General features: G+C 38.6%; 1 protein-coding gene across 1 annotated transcript in view; it reads left to right on the top strand.

The window, feature by feature from the left end:
• The first annotated feature begins 6,851 nt into the window (after positions 1 to 6,851).
• pinx1 (PIN2 (TERF1) interacting telomerase inhibitor 1) overlaps positions 6,852 to 19,039 on the top strand; it is a 57,989-nt gene continuing 45,801 nt past the window's right edge. The window contains exons 1-6 of the mRNA XM_034017403.3: positions 6,852 to 6,982; positions 7,372 to 7,437; positions 8,864 to 8,973; positions 12,159 to 12,251; positions 12,636 to 12,708; positions 14,107 to 14,196. Coding sequence (XP_033873294.1) covers positions 7,419 to 7,437; positions 8,864 to 8,973; positions 12,159 to 12,251; positions 12,636 to 12,708; positions 14,107 to 14,196 — 385 coding nt within the window. The 5' untranslated portion in view covers positions 6,852 to 6,982; positions 7,372 to 7,418. The remainder of the gene's footprint in view (positions 6,983 to 7,371; positions 7,438 to 8,863; positions 8,974 to 12,158; positions 12,252 to 12,635; positions 12,709 to 14,106; positions 14,197 to 19,039) is intronic.

The following is a 19,039-nucleotide window of genomic DNA, read 5'->3' as shown; positions in this document are numbered from 1 at the left end:
TCAGATGTAACAGGCAGCAACATAACAAGTCACAGGGCAGTGACGTCACCTGCTAGCAACAAGCCTCCTATGCTGGGAAAAGGTTTCAAACTTGTTTGTGCATTTGAGAAATGAGAAAAATTAGTTGGAGACTTAAGTTGATGAGAAGCAATTAACCCCCCACAGTACAAATTAAAACGGCGTGATTTACGATATATTCATAAGTGACAAATGTACGAGAAACTGGACTTTTCAGGACGTATCTCATGTTGTCACCAGGGTTGCCAGATTTCTAACAGAAAAAAAATCGAACTCGTTCTCTAAATCACGTTGAAAATAAGCGAAACCCTAGCCATGGCCATTATGGTCACAATTGACAGTCTTTCAAAACCTAAAAGCGCGGGGAGTGGGGAGGTATTACTTTCTGTTCAGCTATTCTGAGGCTGGTAAGAGTCCATTCGTGGAAGACATAGTCTTGTGCTACGCACTGAGGGACCTACAGTTTTTATGCATGTTTGACATAAGCGACCAGGAACAAGAAAAGCCCAAAATATGCGCTGTAAGACTGCCTGCATGAGCAAGCTTAATTTCGCTTGTTTTAATTAAGCGGAACTAGCAAACCTGGTTGCCATAGATACAAACCCCTCCCACCCCAGGCTGAAAATAACACCACCCTTGGACAAATATTTTATATTTTGTTGTATTAATATTACAATATTATAATCGCAATTATACTTGTTTCAGACGCTTTGCTGAGCTTTAGATGGGAATACATAATAGTAAACCAGCTAAGTCCTCAGCTATCTATAAAGCATTTATTTATGAATGATTGTGTAGCTCTTTTTAATTAATTTGTGATGAATGTTGGTGACTTTGTTATTAACTCTCCAAACCCCTTGTCCCTTTCGGTATATTTGTACCCTATATCAGTATGGCTAATTCTGTAGATATCAGCATACACAACAAAGCTAGTTTGAACAATAAAGTTGTAATAAATATTTACTGTTTTACTAGAAGAAAAGTAGCTGAATAAAATTGACTAGAACTATAATGCAGTGCTTGGAAGCTGCCTAAATTGGTCCAATTCAATTTACATTTAGTTAGGAAAAATGGTTTTAGGAAAATATAAATGAATTACATAAACAGTTCAAATATGGAGCAATATTTATTTGGATTCATTTAATTTCTCCTTAAGTCAGTTTATTTTAACACTCCTTGGGGACATTTACTAGCAGTTAGCAGCCACCGATGGCATTAATCAACCCTGTCAATAATCATTTTTACTCATTCTCCCAGATCAGACGTTTTATGGCTCTTGGGTCACTAGTCAAGTGGAAAGGTTTAATTAAAACTGTTATCATCCATATGAACCCAGTCACTATATATTGATCAAGTTGAGGTTATTGGTTAACACTAGAACAATGTGATGTACAGTCCTTTGTTATAAAGATGACCACCCCCTTTCTACGCTTCACACGTTTATACAGTAATAGGTTCTGAACTGGCTCAAGAGTGCGACGTTGCTGACTGGAAATTAGTTATAGTTTTTCCCCCTGGTGCCTACCAATGCACACTTCCATTTTTGGGATGTGTTATCACCAACGGGATATTACTGCTTTTGAGAAATTACAGAAATGGGCATCTTAGCTAACTTCCTGACTTAATGGCCTGAGCTACTGTTAAAACAATTTCACATCTTCAGTCTAGAAAAAATGAAAAAAAAAAACACTAATGTAAAAAATAGAGGGAGGTACTGTAAGTGAATAAAATCACCATATTGATCTAATGTTTTCAATTACTTAACTTTGTTATCTAACATCCTTGCTTTGAGTTTCAAATGCATTTAGGCTTCAGTTGTGGAGGACTATATCATTCAAATTTAATCAAAGTGATGAGTTTTTTTGTTTACACTGACAGCTTAACTGGCAGCTATTTACCAGAAATGCTGCATCTAGATTGGCTAAAGCAATGCCCAATGTTCTATTACTGTAGGTTTATGATGTATCTTTATCCTATAAAATAATAATAATAATAAAAGATTTTACATACCATGTTTAAAAATGTGTCTTATTGTTGCAATAAGCTTAAGTTTATATATAAAATGTACTTTGTATAACATGTGTGTCCAGAACAGTTAGCAGCTGTGCCAGTTCCCTTGCAAAGTTAGCAGCTGTGCCAGTTCCTTTGCAAAGTGAGGTGGAACCTATTTAAGGGTGGGTGTCTAATAATTAGTTTTCAGTCTACAGGTAACCAGGGTCTGAGGCAGATAGGTAAGTTCCTGCTTCAAGTAATTTTAAATTAACTCCGTTTGGTAACATTGTAAGGTGGTGTTTGAATTAGGTAAGTTAGTGTGTGATTAGCACCAGGTGAGTGGTTAAATTGATTAGAAGTTGATTTGCTATTTGATTGATTTCCACACAGTTTAGTTGGTTCTTTTGCCACGCAGTTGTAACATTAATCAAGCAGCCTATTTCGGCGCCAGCAAGAAGCGCCAGCAAACCGAAGAGCCTCAACAAAAGAGCCGGGAGTCTAGCTGTGGGAGTCTAGCGAGGGGAGGCCTGCGCTGCGACGCTGTTCGAATAGATCCAAACCTAACAGCGCTCTGGAAGAAGCCGTCTACTAGTCAGGTCTGTACCCTCCACCCCACTGCTCCTACTGTGCCTTTTGTCTTGCCTGTCCTGCTATGACTGTCTCTCACATCCCTGTTCTGTCCTCCCGTCCTCGTCCTCTGCCCTCTGCCCTCTCTCTGCTGCTGCTCCTCCAACCCCTCTAACCTCATCCCTCTGCCTCTCCCCCCCTCCCGCACACTCTCTGGTGCACTCTGGAACTGTCACTCTTCTGCTAACAAAGCTGATTTCATCTCTGCCTTTGCCTCCCACCTCTCTCTTGATTTCCTTGCTCTCACTGAAACCTGGCTGTCCCCTGATAACACTGTAACTCCTGCTGCCCTGTCCTCTCTCTATATCCTGTCCCATACCCCGCGTCTCACTGGATGGGGAGGTGGGACTGGTCTTCTCCTCTCTCCCTCCTTACTCTTTTCTGTCCCCTCCGATCTCTCCTCACTCTCTGTTAATACCTTTGAATTTCATGCAGTCCAACTAACCTCTCCCTGTCAACTCCTGCTAATTGTACTGTACCGCCCCTCTGGGCCTCTCGCTCACTTTCTGGATGAACTCGACTATCTACTCTCCTCCCTCCCCTCTCTGTCTACCTCAACTGTCCTGTTGGGTGACTTCAACATCCATCTCTCCAACCCCAGCCACTCTGCTGGATTCCTCCCTCTCCTTCACTCCTTCGACTTCTGTTTCTCTCCATCCCCTTCTACCCACAAAGCTGGCCGTCAACTGGACCTCACCTTCTCCAGGGCCTGCTGCCCCTCCACCCTCTCTGTCACCCCCCTGGACCTCTCTGATCACTATTTCATCTCTTTTTCTCTGTCTCTCCCCTCTCTCCCTGCTCCTCCTGCCCCCACTGTCACCTCTCGCCGTAACCTCCGCTCTCTCTCCCCCTCTGTCCTTGCCTCCACTACTCTCTCTCACCTCCCTCCTATCGACTCCTTTTCACAACTCTCCGTAGACTCTGCTACCTCCACCCTCTTCTCCTCCATCACCTCCTCCCTCGACTCCCTCTGTCCCCTCACCTCCCGACCTGCTCGCCCCTCCCCTCCCCAACCCTGGCTCTCCTCTGCGCTCCGCTCGGCAAGAATCACACTGCGATCTGCTGAAAAGAAATGGAAGAGAACCAAACTCCCTGCTGCCCTAGACCTTTACCGCACTCTCCTCTCCTCCTTCTCCTCTACTCTCTCCTCTGCGAAATGTACTTATTTCCAATCTGTAATCCAAGCCTCCTCTAACAACCCACGTAAACTATTCTCTACCTTCTCCTCCCTCCTAAACCCTCCCCCCTCCTCCTCCCTCCTCTATCTCCCCTGATGACTTTGCCTCCTTCTCTTCTAAAATCTCAGATATCCGCAAACTCTTTAACACCTCTCCCTCCCCCGCACCCCCTCCTGCTCCAACCCCTACACCCACTGCATCCCCTACTAACTCACCCTCCTTCTCCACCTTCTCGCCCCTCTCAGACTCTGACCTCTCCTCCCTGCTCCAGGGTCACAAACCCACCACGTGTGCCCTGGACCCCCTCCCCACTCACCTCTTTCAAGCTGCTGCTCCTGCTCTACTTCCCTTCATCTCCTCCCTTCTCAACACCTCTCTCCTTTCTGGTCTCCTGTGCCTTCAAAAAAGCCTCTATCACTCCCCTCCTCAAAAAACCTACCCTCGACCCCACCTCCCTCCAGAGCTACCGTCCTGTCTCCCTCCTACCCTTCATCTCCAAAACCCTCGAGCGGACTGTAAACCGCCAGTTCTCTGCTTTCCTGTCCAACCACTCTCTGCTCGACCCTCTCCAATCTGGCTTCCGCTCTGCTCACTCCACTGAAACTGTTGAAAACACATTGTTAAAATGATTCATATGTAAAACCTCTGCTTTGTATAACCAATTTGGATGGGGTCATGCTAAGAATGGATTTACATATAGGAAAATGGGGCAAGTGTAATTTGCAGAGAAGCCAAATAATGATTTGGTGACAAGCAGGACTCGGGGTGGGTGAGGACGTTTGCACCCCAACAGCTAAAGCTACCTTTTGGCTATGGCAATATGTTTCTAAAAAAAATAAAGCTAATCTTTACATTTTAAACCTACACCAAGGAAATGGGAATTATAATGTTTTTTAGCTACATGATTAGCATGGCTGCTGAATGAAAACCCTAGAACTGGATTCCTGTGGCCCGAGTTAAATGATGCAGTGGGAAGCTCCTTGCATATTTCTCTCACCTCTGCTGCAGTACCTGGTTTAGGCAACAAAGGCAAATAGAATTGAGTTATCTCAATAGCCCAAGTACAAACTGAACCACATAAATAAAATAAAATAAATAAATAAATAAATAAATAAATAAATAAAACTGGCACAGTAAAAGGGAATATTCTGATTCTTAGCTGATGTGTTTGGGGTAGTTAATTTAGAAGAAACATTTTGAGTATGCTGCGTATACTACTTCCCTGGTTTATGAAACCCTACCCGTCCGGAGAGCTGACGGCTGCTGATGAAGCATTCAACACCCTCTTGGGTAAATACGGGTAGTGGGCACCTGAAGGGAGGTGGCGGATACTGATGAAACGGACTGAAGTGCAGCATGAGTTCGTTCCCAAAATTGCCACTGCCTGCTGTATCCTGCACAAACTCTTGTCAACAACAAAATGAGGTGTTCAGGAATCAGTGGCTGCCTGTGACACAGACACAGAGGGAAGGTTACCTCAGCCGCCAGTTTCAATTGGACAGCAGCGATATGAGGAGGCTTGTGCTGTCAGATTCTCTCCTTTCTTTTAAATTGTGTTGGATTTACTGTTGTGTCACATATTAATGATGCAAACAAATAAAACACAATCAATACGTTCATTTGCAATGTTATTTGGTCAGTTCTGAGAGGGCATGAATAACTTGTTGGTATATATGGTTGTTGCGCTGTTTTGGGTGATCGAGCTGGCTTATGACATCCAGTTCACAAACTATATTTATTAACGTGGAGGGCAGACGCGTGTTGTCTTCGGACATAGTTGGGATAAAAAAGCACAGGATTTAATCCAGTTACAGACATTTAAGCAGCTCACTTGCTCTACGTGTTTAACTTTAGCGTAGTTTTTACAGCAAGGGTATTCTCAAACAGCAAAACTGTAAACCCACTTGAGAGATACAGCATGACAGGACAGACACACAGAAAAAAACAACAATAAAAAAGCTGCCCGCGTTATCATTAAGATGAAATATACCACCGCTAACCATAAAACCACCCACTTTGTGCCGTCTTGGAACCGTCACAACTGACATGTTCCCTTGCAATATTTAGAGCTGTGCCACATATGGACAAACAAGCTCATTTATATTTTCACGTGAAATGCGGGTTTCCAAGTGAAAATGGGCGTGGTTTTCCCGTGTTTTTCGTTGTTTACATGAGTAAATGAGATTTACCCTATCCATCTCTTTGGCCGTTTTTTTCGGCCACAAACTTGATTTACATGAGTAATGATCCCAAACGTACAGGCGCATCGCCACTTCAGTTCATGTGTAAATAATAGCCCCGCATGGAAACCGGCTCATTGAGAAAGGGTTCCCAACTAGACACCAAATACACAGATTGGCGCAGCAGTACATTGAATATTAACCCTCCCAATGCATTCCTTTTGTAACGTACTTTATTTGTACAATAAGGGTGTTTTGGAGTTTCAGAGTAAATGTAATCTGTCGAGTATCCGCCACGATCAACATCTTCAGCAACGTTAGTTTATTATTGAACAAAGCATATTAGTTCAGATATTGTAGATCCTTTCACAACACTGTGTTGTATGTGCTCCGTGCGCTGCCATTACTGGTAGTGTCGTGTGTGTTGATATGTAAATAAATCCTGTTCGCCTGCAGGGCGTATCGAATTCAACCTCCATCTCGTTCTCCTGCCTGTCACTCAGCAGCGAATGCACGCACCCACACTGCAGACGGCTACTCTGTCACAAGCATTAATACCCTGTATCTTTCTAAACAAGGGATTTAGCGGAGCTCCCTAATACAAGCAGAATCTCAAAATAATAATTGTGTGAATATAGTAATAGTTACAGCTGTGTATAATGGTATTTAACACAGGATTCATTCATCCGCCTTTTTTACATATCCGCCCTTACTCTGGTCCCACCGCAGTCGGATATGCGCCGGATTAATTTAGTGGTAATATACTGCCCTCAAGTGTTACATAATTCATCCGAACCAGGGAACCAGGGATTACCCACCATGCTCTTCTTTGAAAGAGGCCAAGTAATCTGATCATTGATGCCAGGAACCTGGCACAGCACCACACTGCTGGGGAACTGGCTGAGTTCTGACCCTATTGCACCAGCATAAAGACTCCATATTGTAAACTATAAAACCGTATTCCTTAGAGACCTACTAATTGCTTGGGTGTGTGTAGTATATTTTCGTAAAATAAAAAATAGCGTGTAGTAAAGATGAATAGTTTCAGTTGCCTTAAAATTGAACTGAACAACAAAACACAATACAGCATGATTTACATTTAACAATATTAACATACAGGGCATAACCCTGCAATGAAACATTTTAAACAGTCTTGACTTACGCATCTCTCCCAACTCATATTTGTACTTTCTGTTATCCTGGCGAAAACACTACATTCCCAGAATGCACTTCAGACAAGCCCTCGATTTAGTACTCATATAACGTGACTTTCAAGGTCTTAGCTATTTTTTTTAAAGTTTGTACAAATGTAGTCCGTGATGTTTTTTGAGCGCGATATGCATTGATAGTTTGTATTTTTTTTCTCCATAATATAGTTTGGCATATATGTGGCCACACTCTTCTACATTTCGAAGCCCCCAAGATGGCGATGCTAGCAGAGCGTAAGTACTTCCACATGGGTTGGTGTAATTTGTATTAAATTGTGATTATAATCTAGTCGTAGTATAATTTAAAATAGAAATATGCATTTAAGGAGAACTATCCTAACAATTCATTCTAGAATCTGGACAGCCGACCAATATAATTTTGCTACTGTGGACGCTTGTTTGTTTGGATGCTGTGTTGAGCACATGCAATATTTATTGTCGATATATCATAATGCCCGAATAATTTTTCACATAAAACCAGGACTTATAAACAACAAAGCGTAAAAAAGTTTGTATGCTTGATGCTATTTTTACTGTCTGTAAGTATATGTAAAGTTGCACTTCTCGGACTACTTTTTTTGCCTGTTTTTTCGTAAATACATTAACAGCCTCTCCGAAAAGTGCTTTGGAAACCCAAATATAATTCACTTCCTACCAAGGCAGAATGAGTGGGTATGACATTTTATCTTAATTTTACCCTCAACAATAGGTTTGCGGTTAAGGACAACACTACATTGATACTGTACTAGTCTTGGCAGTTATTGAGTTAACACTGCTCCACCCAGTCATTTCGCATTGTTAGTAAATTCATCTTATTTAGTGTACCACTGAACTTGAGACGGTTTGCTCGTTAAAATCTTTTTTTGACACAATTATCTATTCAGGGATACCAAGATACTTTGTGAGCAAGTAGTATGAGTAAAGTTATCTGGCAACAAACTCCTCATCCCCAGTTGTACAGCTCTCCTAATAATAAAAAGGAGAACATTTTGGGGTACCATTCTATTTGAGGTGTCTCGCTCGTTAAAATATTTAACATCTTTTTAAAGAGGAGGCGATTTATGTATTCAGGGTTACCAAGATATTTAGTAAGTGAAGCGTCTGATTGAGGGAAGTGTCAATGCAATCCCTACCCAGTCTTGCTGTAAATCATTTGTTGCCATGATTTGTGCAGTACATTGCATCACAAGCACATAAATAGATTTAAATATAAATAAATATGTAGTTACCACGGCATCTCAAGCTAGAAGTACCTCCACTGTTTGTTTTCAAACACACTTTCCCTTGACAAAGGTATGTTAAACATACCGAAACATTAATAAGAATGGTTGCGGAAAAATGCCTGGCTGTGAGGCTGTTCCACCCTTGAGTGTAGTTCCTCGAACTTGTCTGTATTTGAAGTACATCAGAACTTTTATTTTATTTGGTAGTAAATACTTATTCAAGTTTTTTTTTTATTAGGGAATATTAAGAAATGCCTGCCTGTGTTTGAAGTTTGGGATTATTTTTGCAACTTTGGTATTTACGGTACTGTACTTGCAAGTGCATTTTCAGTGACATAAAATATTTTGAAGAATACTTAAAAGGGGTGGAATAGCCTCTCGTCACCCTATAATTTGCCATTTTCAATGGTGTGATTTAAAGTTTGTTTTCATGGCAGCCCGTAGAAAGCAGAAGTGGTCAGTGGATCCCCGGAACAGTGCCTGGAGCAAAGATGAGTCCAAGTTTGGACAGAAGATGCTGGAAAAAATGGGATGGTCCAAAGGAAAGGTACTGAAATACTGTGTGTGCAAATCAACTTCAAACAAAGGATATGAACCAGAAGAAAAACATGTTTGTCCTAGAAACTTGCACATTAATAATACAAAACTCAGATGTGCATATGAGCATTGATAGTGCCCACCTGTACTAGATGGATGTAATATATATATATATATATATATATATATATATATATATATTACATACACACACCAATGTTTTGATATGTTGTACATATCTTTCTCAAGGGAGCATGTATTTGAATCAAAACATTGGAGGTATTTATAGGTTTTTGACGGCATGACGACTTGTTTATGTTCAAATCCATGATTTATTCTTACATGATGTAATGGTGTTCTATATATACTTCTATCTTTAAATCTGTATTAATTCTAATTAAAATTAGTTTATATAAAGTTATATTTATATTCTCATGCAATGCTGGCTCTGAGGATCAGTCTTGATTTGGCCTCCCAGCGCATCAGCATGCACAACTTTTGAATTAATTGTTTATTTTTATTTATTTATTTATTTAAATGTTATGTTTATTGGAGTTAATTATTTCATTCTTTTCTGTTGAGTCCTGCTGGCATAATCGTGTTCATTGTCTAATTTTAGCTGTTGTAGTACTACAAACTTTACATTATTTATGTCATGTCCTTGACTGGTGAAGTGTTGTACTATTGGTTCATTCATTTACTTAATGAGAGGTGGTTCTGAATTATTTTATATAAAGTTGTTTCAGTCTCTCCAACATATTTTATTTAATCACATTTGTCACAGGCTAGTCAATAAACAACATTGCTATTTTTACAGTAGGTATTCGTTTTTAGTGGATATGTGTTATGTTTTAATTATATTTTTACTTTTGTCCATGTATTTACACACTTTACATGTACTAGTGCAAGTATTTTTAGAACCTATTATGTCAATTATTCTTTTGTTTACTGTGAAGTAAAATATCACCTAAATTAGCTTCTCTTTTGAATGCTACAACTGGGGCCTTAAATACTTTTTTCAATTTTTCTGAATTATGTAGAATCTGCAAGTGTTTCCAAAGTAACTTAGAAATATTGGGCAAAAGTTTAGAGTAAGTCATTACTAATGGGATTCTTTTGACCTTTTTATCTCTATTTTTATAATCTAGTTGATAATCTTTTTAGTTTGCATGTCAGTAGGTTTACAGAAGAGGTCAGTCTCAATTGAACCACCTTCAGGTTTTACTATGGTATCTAAAAATTCTATTTCTTTTCTTGTCCATCGAAGGTCCACCTTAATATTACTGTGAAGGTCCATACTTAATATTATAAGAGATTCTTCTCCATGTGTCCAAACCCCAGAAATATCATCTGCAAACTGAATGTATTCTAAAGGTGTACCATCGTTTTGTTTGTAATATATGTTTATTTATTAGTGGTGCAATAAATATTACCGTGTTCAAAATTAAATTGTATATTTTTTCTTCAATAATAAGAATGAGAATTTAAATTGGTTGTTTCTGAGTAGCCTACAGAGCACTGTCCCTTTTAAAAAATAAAAACAAACCAAAAAAAAAGTCAACTTACGCCGGCAGATACTGTGTCCAAGAAGTGTGGCATCACAAAGATCAGAAAAAAAGAATACAAAACAGATAAACCTCTCGCTTTAAGAGAAAATTAGAATTTATTTGGGTGCACTACACTGTATGAAAAGTTTCAAGAAATAAAATGCAAGTATTAATATCTGACGATGCAAGCACACTTTTTTGTTTCAAAAGATAAATTAACAAGTGCTGTATGTATGTGAAGATCACAACAGAGTTTACAGTAACATACAATCTGTTCATTTACATGCTCGCTCAACTACAAAATTAAAAACTCATTCGCTGACCTACAATAGCTACACGTAAATGCTGTGTGCATATACAACCAGACAATTTACAGATACTCGCAGATTTGTATTTTCAGTGCATGACATACTGCTTTTTTTTAAAGGAAATAGAGGCAGTTCCTCACTAAATGTGTTTTTACATCCATTTCCAAGATTTCAGACTTTTTGTTCAAATTCATGATTTTCACGATTTCCGTGACAAAATCGTATCCTTAATAATAGTCACAACTTACATTAATTAGAACACTTCTGATTATAAAAAAATAAATACAAAAGACTTGTTTAACAACTGAAAATACTATATGCGTGCATCTGCATCAAATGTCCCTTTAACTCTGCAATAATAATAAAAAATACTATATTTTAACAAGTCATTTCTAACTATGGTTGTTCATTAATGTTAACATTTTATGCCCAAAAGCAAAACATTTTAATTAATCTCACAAATCCTGACTAATTTAACTATCGAACTAAATTAATCTTCTTGTAGTATTGCCATATAATCCAAACACAACAAAATAAGGTAATCGGTAGATTAATAGATTTAAAACAAAACAAAAAAACGTATTGCCTTAATTTTTTAATCTTAAAAAGCTCTCAATTAAAAAAAAAAAAGTATATTGCTAGAACTGTATTTTGTTCAATACAGAAAAGGCGATATGGAACAGCACTGGCTACAGCAATCTAGGATGTATAACGAAGTCGGCACAAAAACACGAGCGTTCCCAAAGTCACTTGTGAGCAGAAGCGTAGGGTTACTATAGATCACAATAAGCAAGTAAGAAACAATTGTGAGATTCTTAAACACTTGATTGATTCTGTTGTTTACCTTGGCAAGCAAGAACTGGCATTCATAGGGCACGATGAAGGCACCAATTCCTCAAATAGCTGTAATTATATGGAATTACTTTTTTCTGATTTCTGACTACGACAGCATGTTAAGCAATCACTTGTCAGTAGCCACAGTATTCTCGGGTACCTGTAACAAGATTCCAAACAGCTTAATCTCTTCTGTGCCTCAGGTTCTGCTAGATGCAGAAGTACAGGAAGGAAGCCAAGTACATGGCTGTAAAGGTAGATTAAACAACTGATGTTGGAAACGCACCTGTTTTCAGGTACCATTATGTGACTGACAGTGGCCCGAAAGAATGGTTCTGTGAATGCGTTACATTTACTCAAATAAAAATAATAAAAAATGCTTTTAAGAAGACACAATTCCCATTGGGCTTATTTTTATTTTCATAGTTTTTTTTCTTTTTGTATTCCAATGCCAAGTTCAAAGGCAAATTGAAATCTTTAATTTTTTTTTAAATCTGTTTTCCTAGGGCCTAGGGGCTCATGAGCAGGGGGCGACTGAAAACATCAAGGTTCAGATGAAGAATAACAGTCTGGGACTGGGAACATCTGTCAAACATGAAGTAAGACATGTTACAGGGGATACAGGCACATCATGAGGCAATGTTTTGCAAAAGAGCTGAACCATGTGAAAAATCACAGTTCTGAAGAATAATTTCTTTGAAACATCACGTCTTGTAAATTTCAGCTTATGTGATTTAAAAAAAAATTAAATAAAATACTGTCAGGAGCTAATGTGTGAGACCCTATAGAATTCCTGTGATGTGTAATTTGTGATGTTATCAGCGGTCCATGTTGCTGGTTACCTGGTTAAGCCCCTTTTATTAGCAGTGCACTAAATTTCAATACACTAGTTTGCCAAACAGATCAAGACTGAACTGAGATGCTTTTTTATTTAGAAATTGTAAATGTTATGGGTGTGATGGAATTAATTAAATTTTTATTAGGACAACTGGATTGCTCATCAGGATGATTTTAACCAACTTCTTGCAGACCTGAACAACTGCCACGGGCAAAATGGTAAGTAAAGAACTGGTGTCTGTTGTACGTCAGGGACTCTTGATGGTAAAGCACTTTAAATAAATAAATAAATAAGTTAAAGGATTGCTAGCTGAGGTTTTAACATCACATTTCTTAAGTTATCTCTAGCAATATTATCTCTGGTCCACGTCTTATGTTAAATACCTTTTTGGTTCTTTTTTTAAATTTTTATTTACTAGTTTTTCATTTCAACCCAAGATTATCAGTTCAGTAAAAGTGCAACCAGAAACAATGTCAAAAAAACGAATATGTTTTAAAAATGTTGGTTATCTTTCCATTTTTCACTTCCTTAAATCTCAATTCAGTAGCAGGGGTTAAATGGAAGTACTCTATATGACACTGCTATAAGCTTTTAATTAAGAATAATAACATGTCTAAGTAAAGCCTGATGTAAACACCTTTCCTTTTTACATTTTTTAAAACATTTTTAACAAGCAAAAAAATCTGGAAGATTGAAGTGATGTGTTCTTTACTTTCACCAGCCTCTATTAAACCTAGGCAAATGGATACTGATCCAATTTAAATGTGAGTGGATCTTGTCAAAATCTAGAACCCTCCATATAACCTAAAACTTTATGATTAGGACACCGTATAATTAGAGAATGATCCTTCCCACTGTTTGAATGTTTAATCACCTTAGGGCTATTTTCACAATCCATCATTGGCACCATTACAACATTTTGAATGGCTGTAGCAAAACTGGCAATACCCTTCTCTGCATCCATTCTAACTTGGCTGAAGTCACTACTTTGAGAGTGTGATTGCAGTAAAGCTGGATAACCATATGGTGGTGCTAGTGTAATAGGCACAGTTAAGAAATACAGACTGCATTTTAACTAACACATATAAAAACATCATACCGTACCGTGTTTTGTTTTTTAGCAGACAGTAAAAAGTTGAAATTGTGAGGCGGGGGGGGGGGAGGGAAGGAATGTGCAAAAACGTTGCCCAGTAAGTTTCAATAAAATTGTGTTGCTGCTTTTGCAATCATTACAATTGGAGAGCTAGGTACCATATAAAGGTGTCATAAAATCTTCTCCCCAGACATAACACGATTCAAACAATATCTAGACTGACAGCAATGTGATAGCAAGCTTGTGGTGCTTATAAACAGTTTGCTTTGTGTAGGTAAATCTCCTTTTTCAAGCTTATGTTTAACCACATATAGCCTCTCTCCTGTAGTGTACTGACTGCCTGCACTCCTTAATGTTGATTTTTATAATGAAAATATACATTTATATATTCCCTAAAAACCTTTAGGTAGGGTTAATAAACTGAATTACTTCCCAGGTCCAGCATTCACAAGATGGACACACATTTATGAAGCATACACACATGTTTACAGTGTGGTTCTTTGCTGGCCCGCCTTTGTTTCAGAATCTCCACCCCCTGAGAAAGAGAGCTTCAGTCTGGAGGAGAAATCTAAGTCTTCAAGAAAGCGAGTCCACTACATGAAATTCACTAAAGGTGTGTATGGAATGGTGGGTTGAGATAAATAATTGCACACAGATATCAGAGGTGTAGGTTTAAGGGATAGCAGTGCAATTTTTTAAATTTAATCCTAGGGTTAGTCTAAATCTCAACATCCTAACAAACTTAAGATAAACAACACCTCCTCTGACCAGCATAAAAATGAAGCCTGACTTGCCCTGCAAAACTAACGTGATTTGACTTGGAAGGTATACCCAGCTTACAGGTGTGTTGCCACTGGTCCCAGAGGCAGCTTAACGAAGAACCTTGCCATCACCCCCCCCCCCCCCCCATAGATGAAGGTACAGGGGTGAAAATAACTACCAAGAATAAAAGTTGCCTTTTAATACATGTGCTCACTATCCAGTCTCTGATTCTCTGGTTAGGTAGTGTGCCTCATACAGTGACCTTGCATAACTACTGCTTTCAACATAATCTTTTACCCTTTTTGTGAAGCAATTATGCTATGTGCTTTATTATTTTAGCTCTGTAACAGCACTTCTTCATACTGACAACAGCCTGCTTCACTGATCATTTGGAACTCGGAAAGGGCTCTTGTGAGCCACAGAAACGGGTCATAGTTGTTCTTTATCAAAGTGCCAATAGGGAAAGTCATCTTGACTTTAATGACCTCTTGCAGCTGAGGACGTAATTAATGAATCGGTCAGCTGTAACCTGGTGCCTGACGTTTTTAATGATAATTTTGGCTCACGTTAAGCAGCCTTTTTGAAATTTACTTTAAAAATAAAATTGCTCAGTTTCAAGCACAACCAACCAACTTTTTTTCGTTCTTGTGTGAACATTTCTAGATTAAGACTGTGCCTGGGATGAAAGGTTTCTCACTCCCTTATCCTGTTCATGCTAAAAAAATACATTTTAGAACCTATTTGTAATTTGAGATTGAACGCAGTACTCTGTATCTTTACCTAGCTTCTCTTCTGCTGTTAGCAGGATTTTTTGTTAGTGTCTGGTGAGTTGCATTATGTTTGTTTTAGTTGTGAGTATCTACCTGCCTAAAGCTATGCGGGAGCCATGAGGAATATATTCAAGCCGTGGAACCAACGAGAGAGACTGGAGTTTAGCACTACTCCGGGGTACCACGTAGTGTCTCATTTGTCTCTCAGCCTTCGTCAGAAACTCTGTTTCATGGTTTTGAATAAACTGTGGTTAACACTAGAATCGCCAAAATTTCTGACTAGTTAGTCTATTTTAAAACAGCTTTGATATGAAAATGAAAAACAATCGGATACAACTTAATATTTTTATTTATGAACATTATATATAACATTTTCACAGCAAAAACACAGTATATACATTGAAAATTATTTTTTCCTTTTTTTTCAAAAAGAGCACATAAATATAAACTATAATAAAATAAAAATTACACAATAAACTACTGTGTAAACAGGTGTTGAAAGCTGTATGCACATATAAAATTATAAAACATAAATAACTAGTTATAAAAATAGCATAAAACAAAAATATAACATAATAAGCAACGTGAATGTGCTTTGAGGGAAATGGATTTCAAAGGCACATCTATTACAGCTGGCTAATTAGTACAATCCACACAGAAAACATGCTTTTCACCTTTACCAGTGCATATACCACAGACTGACTTTTCACAGCGGGCGCAGACATCCAATGTTTTGTTTCTGTTGCATTTAGCAACCTGGCATTGTCTTTTTTTCCGTGTGTCAGTGGGCATAGCGCTGGCTGAAGGTTGAGGGGCATTTGCAAGCTGGCTTGCGCTTCTCTGATCAAAATGTTTCTGCCGTAGCTCCAGGGCTAGCTGCAAAATGAAGTCCCTCCGGGAGATTGTGTTCCCGGTGCACTCCTTGTACAAAACAAAAGCCATGTCCAAAATATTATAAAAAATAGCCACAGGCCACCTGCGAGAACCACCTTTGACCAAATACTGCCGTGCCATTTGATCAAGTACATCCACACCATACTTCATTGCGTTGTAAAATGCAACATTCTCTGGCTTTCGTTTAGCATCAGTCCCGATGGTCACTGATCTGTGCAGAGCTTAGAATAATAATAATGATGATAATAATAATATGATGTGTAGAATGACTTTCATCAGTGTTTCAAGCATTCAACATGATTATAATACGTTCTTTCACAATGACTTTGATTGTATTACAAAGGCCAGACCAAATTGTCGGCTGTATTTTATTGATTTCATTCTGCAGCTGAAACACCATATGGGTATTTAATTCAAATATTTAGTAACACTTAAGAACGGACATGCACGAGAAATTCACAAATGCAGAGAAATTTTAAATTAATTGCTAAAACAGTTAAAAAGACTGTCATGGCGGGTCTAGTGTTAAGCTTATTCACCTGAAACCACTCCTTTTTTGTGAACTCCTTTTTTTTTTTTTTAAAGCTGTTAACATCCAACAAAATAACAGCATAAAGTGATGCAATACAAGAGAAATAATAATTTAAAGAGAAGCGCTCTGGTTATATAATCAAAAGGGCATTTTTGCTACTGTAGAAAAAAAACATTCATCCCCAGATCAATGAAACTTGGAAAGCAGAGGCACCAAGTAATGGTAATTTGGATCTTAGAACCACCACCATGGATCATTAATAGGGCTCTGTACTGTAGCTGCAGCCTAATGCCTGTGAGTTGTTAATACTGGCATGGACTGGTGATGTTAATAGTTTAAATATTCAGCATTTTTAGTATTTTCCCAAAACGTTCAACTATTGTAGTGTTCATACAGTGGAATGTTATTTCATCAGCGCAAGCTTTTTTTTTATCGGTCTGCTGGATTTGTAGTTAAAATGATGCAGCAAGGCAAGTTTTACTAGATTGTTTTACTCCTGCCAACTCAGTTTGACATCAAAAGCGATATGCAGGGTCCTCTTCACGTCACGCAGCTATGATAGAAGCTAGTTGTAATGTTTACACTTAGAAATGCAAACTGCTGTCGTTGCCAGACAGAACTGTCTTCATCCTGCTCATTGTGTCCTCGGGCAGTTCATGGAACTTGCCCGGACGAAGCCTTGCAGCCAAATGTTAGGCTGAGCCCCCTTGCAGCGTGCAGCGTGTCCTCTCTTCATGGGCATTTCCAGTGTTTTATCTTGTGTTGCTTAGCAGCCAGGGGTGTTGCAGCATTCACAGGTATTGGTTTAAACGCATACAAAAGTCTTATGCTACAGGTGTAGATGATGTGAGTTGAGGGATCGCTTTAGTTTTCATTGACAAGCAATTTGAGTCGCATTGGTGCTCATCTTATCCAAATCTTAACCATATTTTTCTCTTTATCAGAATTGTATTTCATTTAATTAAAGTCAAAGTAAAAAAATCAGCATGTAAATATGACTCCTTATTTGAAAAACAAACAAACAAAAAAGCTTTGGGAGGAGGTTTGAAATTTGGAAACTGAGTTAATTATTTTTCTGTGACCCTCTAAGCGGGCAGTCCCCAGTCGCCCAAACTGCAAAACTGTGGCCCTGGACCAGAAGTGAGTGGCAGTTATGAAGGATAGAAAAGCACATCAAGTAGTAGTCTTGACAAAAGCACCAATCTTGCTTAAGGCAGCATTTAACAGTCTAAAGCTGGGCTTGGACTAGAACTGATCTCAGACCAGTCCACCAGATAAACGGTTCTGTCCCAGTTGTTAGTCAGAACAGTCACGTTGGTCTGCAATCTACTAATTTATGTTGACTAAGTGTATAAGCTACTACACTAAAGGAACCTTGATTGATTGTGGTCCTTTTTGAGAAAGGCACCGGCATCTCCTACATGCTCTGCATACCGGTTGTGTAAACCAGCAACCTAGTTTTAATTGCATTCACATTCATCAACCTTACACTCAGATATTAGATAGGTAGCCAAAGCCCTGTTTTTTTGTTATTGATTAATGAAGCCTTTCCTGGCCTGAAGCTGCTTGGCTAAGCAGTCGAACCCTGATAACACTGCATGTCCAAGCCAGAACTGGGATGTTTTTTCATTATGTGAGCATGTCTAGTTGGTCTGTAATAAATAGCATATTTTCCTTTTTATTAATGGGGATTGCTCAGCCGTTTAGATTTTGGGTAAGGCTTCTACCCAGCTAGTTGGAACTGAGGTACAACTGAGTAAACGGCTATTTTGTCATGAAACCCCCACATTGTATCCTGAAACCCCCAGATTTGGGACCTTGGCTTCAACTGCAAAGCTGCTGTCGTTTGATCCTTTCCTATCTTTCCAACTTATCTTCTGTCTTTTAATTGATCTCTGCAGTAATGCAGGGCAACATCAGTTACATTGTTTTGTCCACCTTGTGGTCTTGTACGGTACCATTACCTGAGGAACTTGATATACAAAGAGCAAATGCGAGGAAACCCCTGCAAATGTCTCCATGGAACTTTTTTTATAGAATCTTGTTTTCCTTGTGCAGTTCCTTTGATTTACTCTAACTTGGCTTAGATCTAGACAGACAAAGCTAGATAACATAGATGTGTGATTGAAAAATGGCAATAAATATTTTAAGAAATTGGCCAGATAGTATGTGCATTCTGCTGGATTTGAGAAAAATGGGTTGAGAAAAAAACAGTAGCAATTGGGTGCAGTGTAACTATTTAATTGTCCTTAATTGCAAAGCGTACATTCTGCTGGATTTGAGAAAAATGGGTTGAGAAAAAAACAGTAGCAATTGGGTGCAGTGTAACTATTTAATTGTCCTTAATTGCAAAGCTGCTGTTCACTTTTGATTCTTCCTGTGATTAAGCAACTGCGGTTAAAACATGGGTCTCTGTTCAGGAGACGTACAGTGGGGTATGAAGCTCTGTGTGCACCTTGCCATTTCAGTTATTGCCTTTGCCTAAAAAAACAAACATT

The sequence above is a fragment of the Acipenser ruthenus genome, chromosome 6 (assembly GCF_902713425.1).
Source record: "Acipenser ruthenus chromosome 6, fAciRut3.2 maternal haplotype, whole genome shotgun sequence".
Taxonomy (NCBI): domain Eukaryota; kingdom Metazoa; phylum Chordata; class Actinopteri; order Acipenseriformes; family Acipenseridae; genus Acipenser; species Acipenser ruthenus.
Note: the sequence above shows the minus strand (reverse complement) of the source record. Positions and strands in the feature narration are given on the sequence as shown.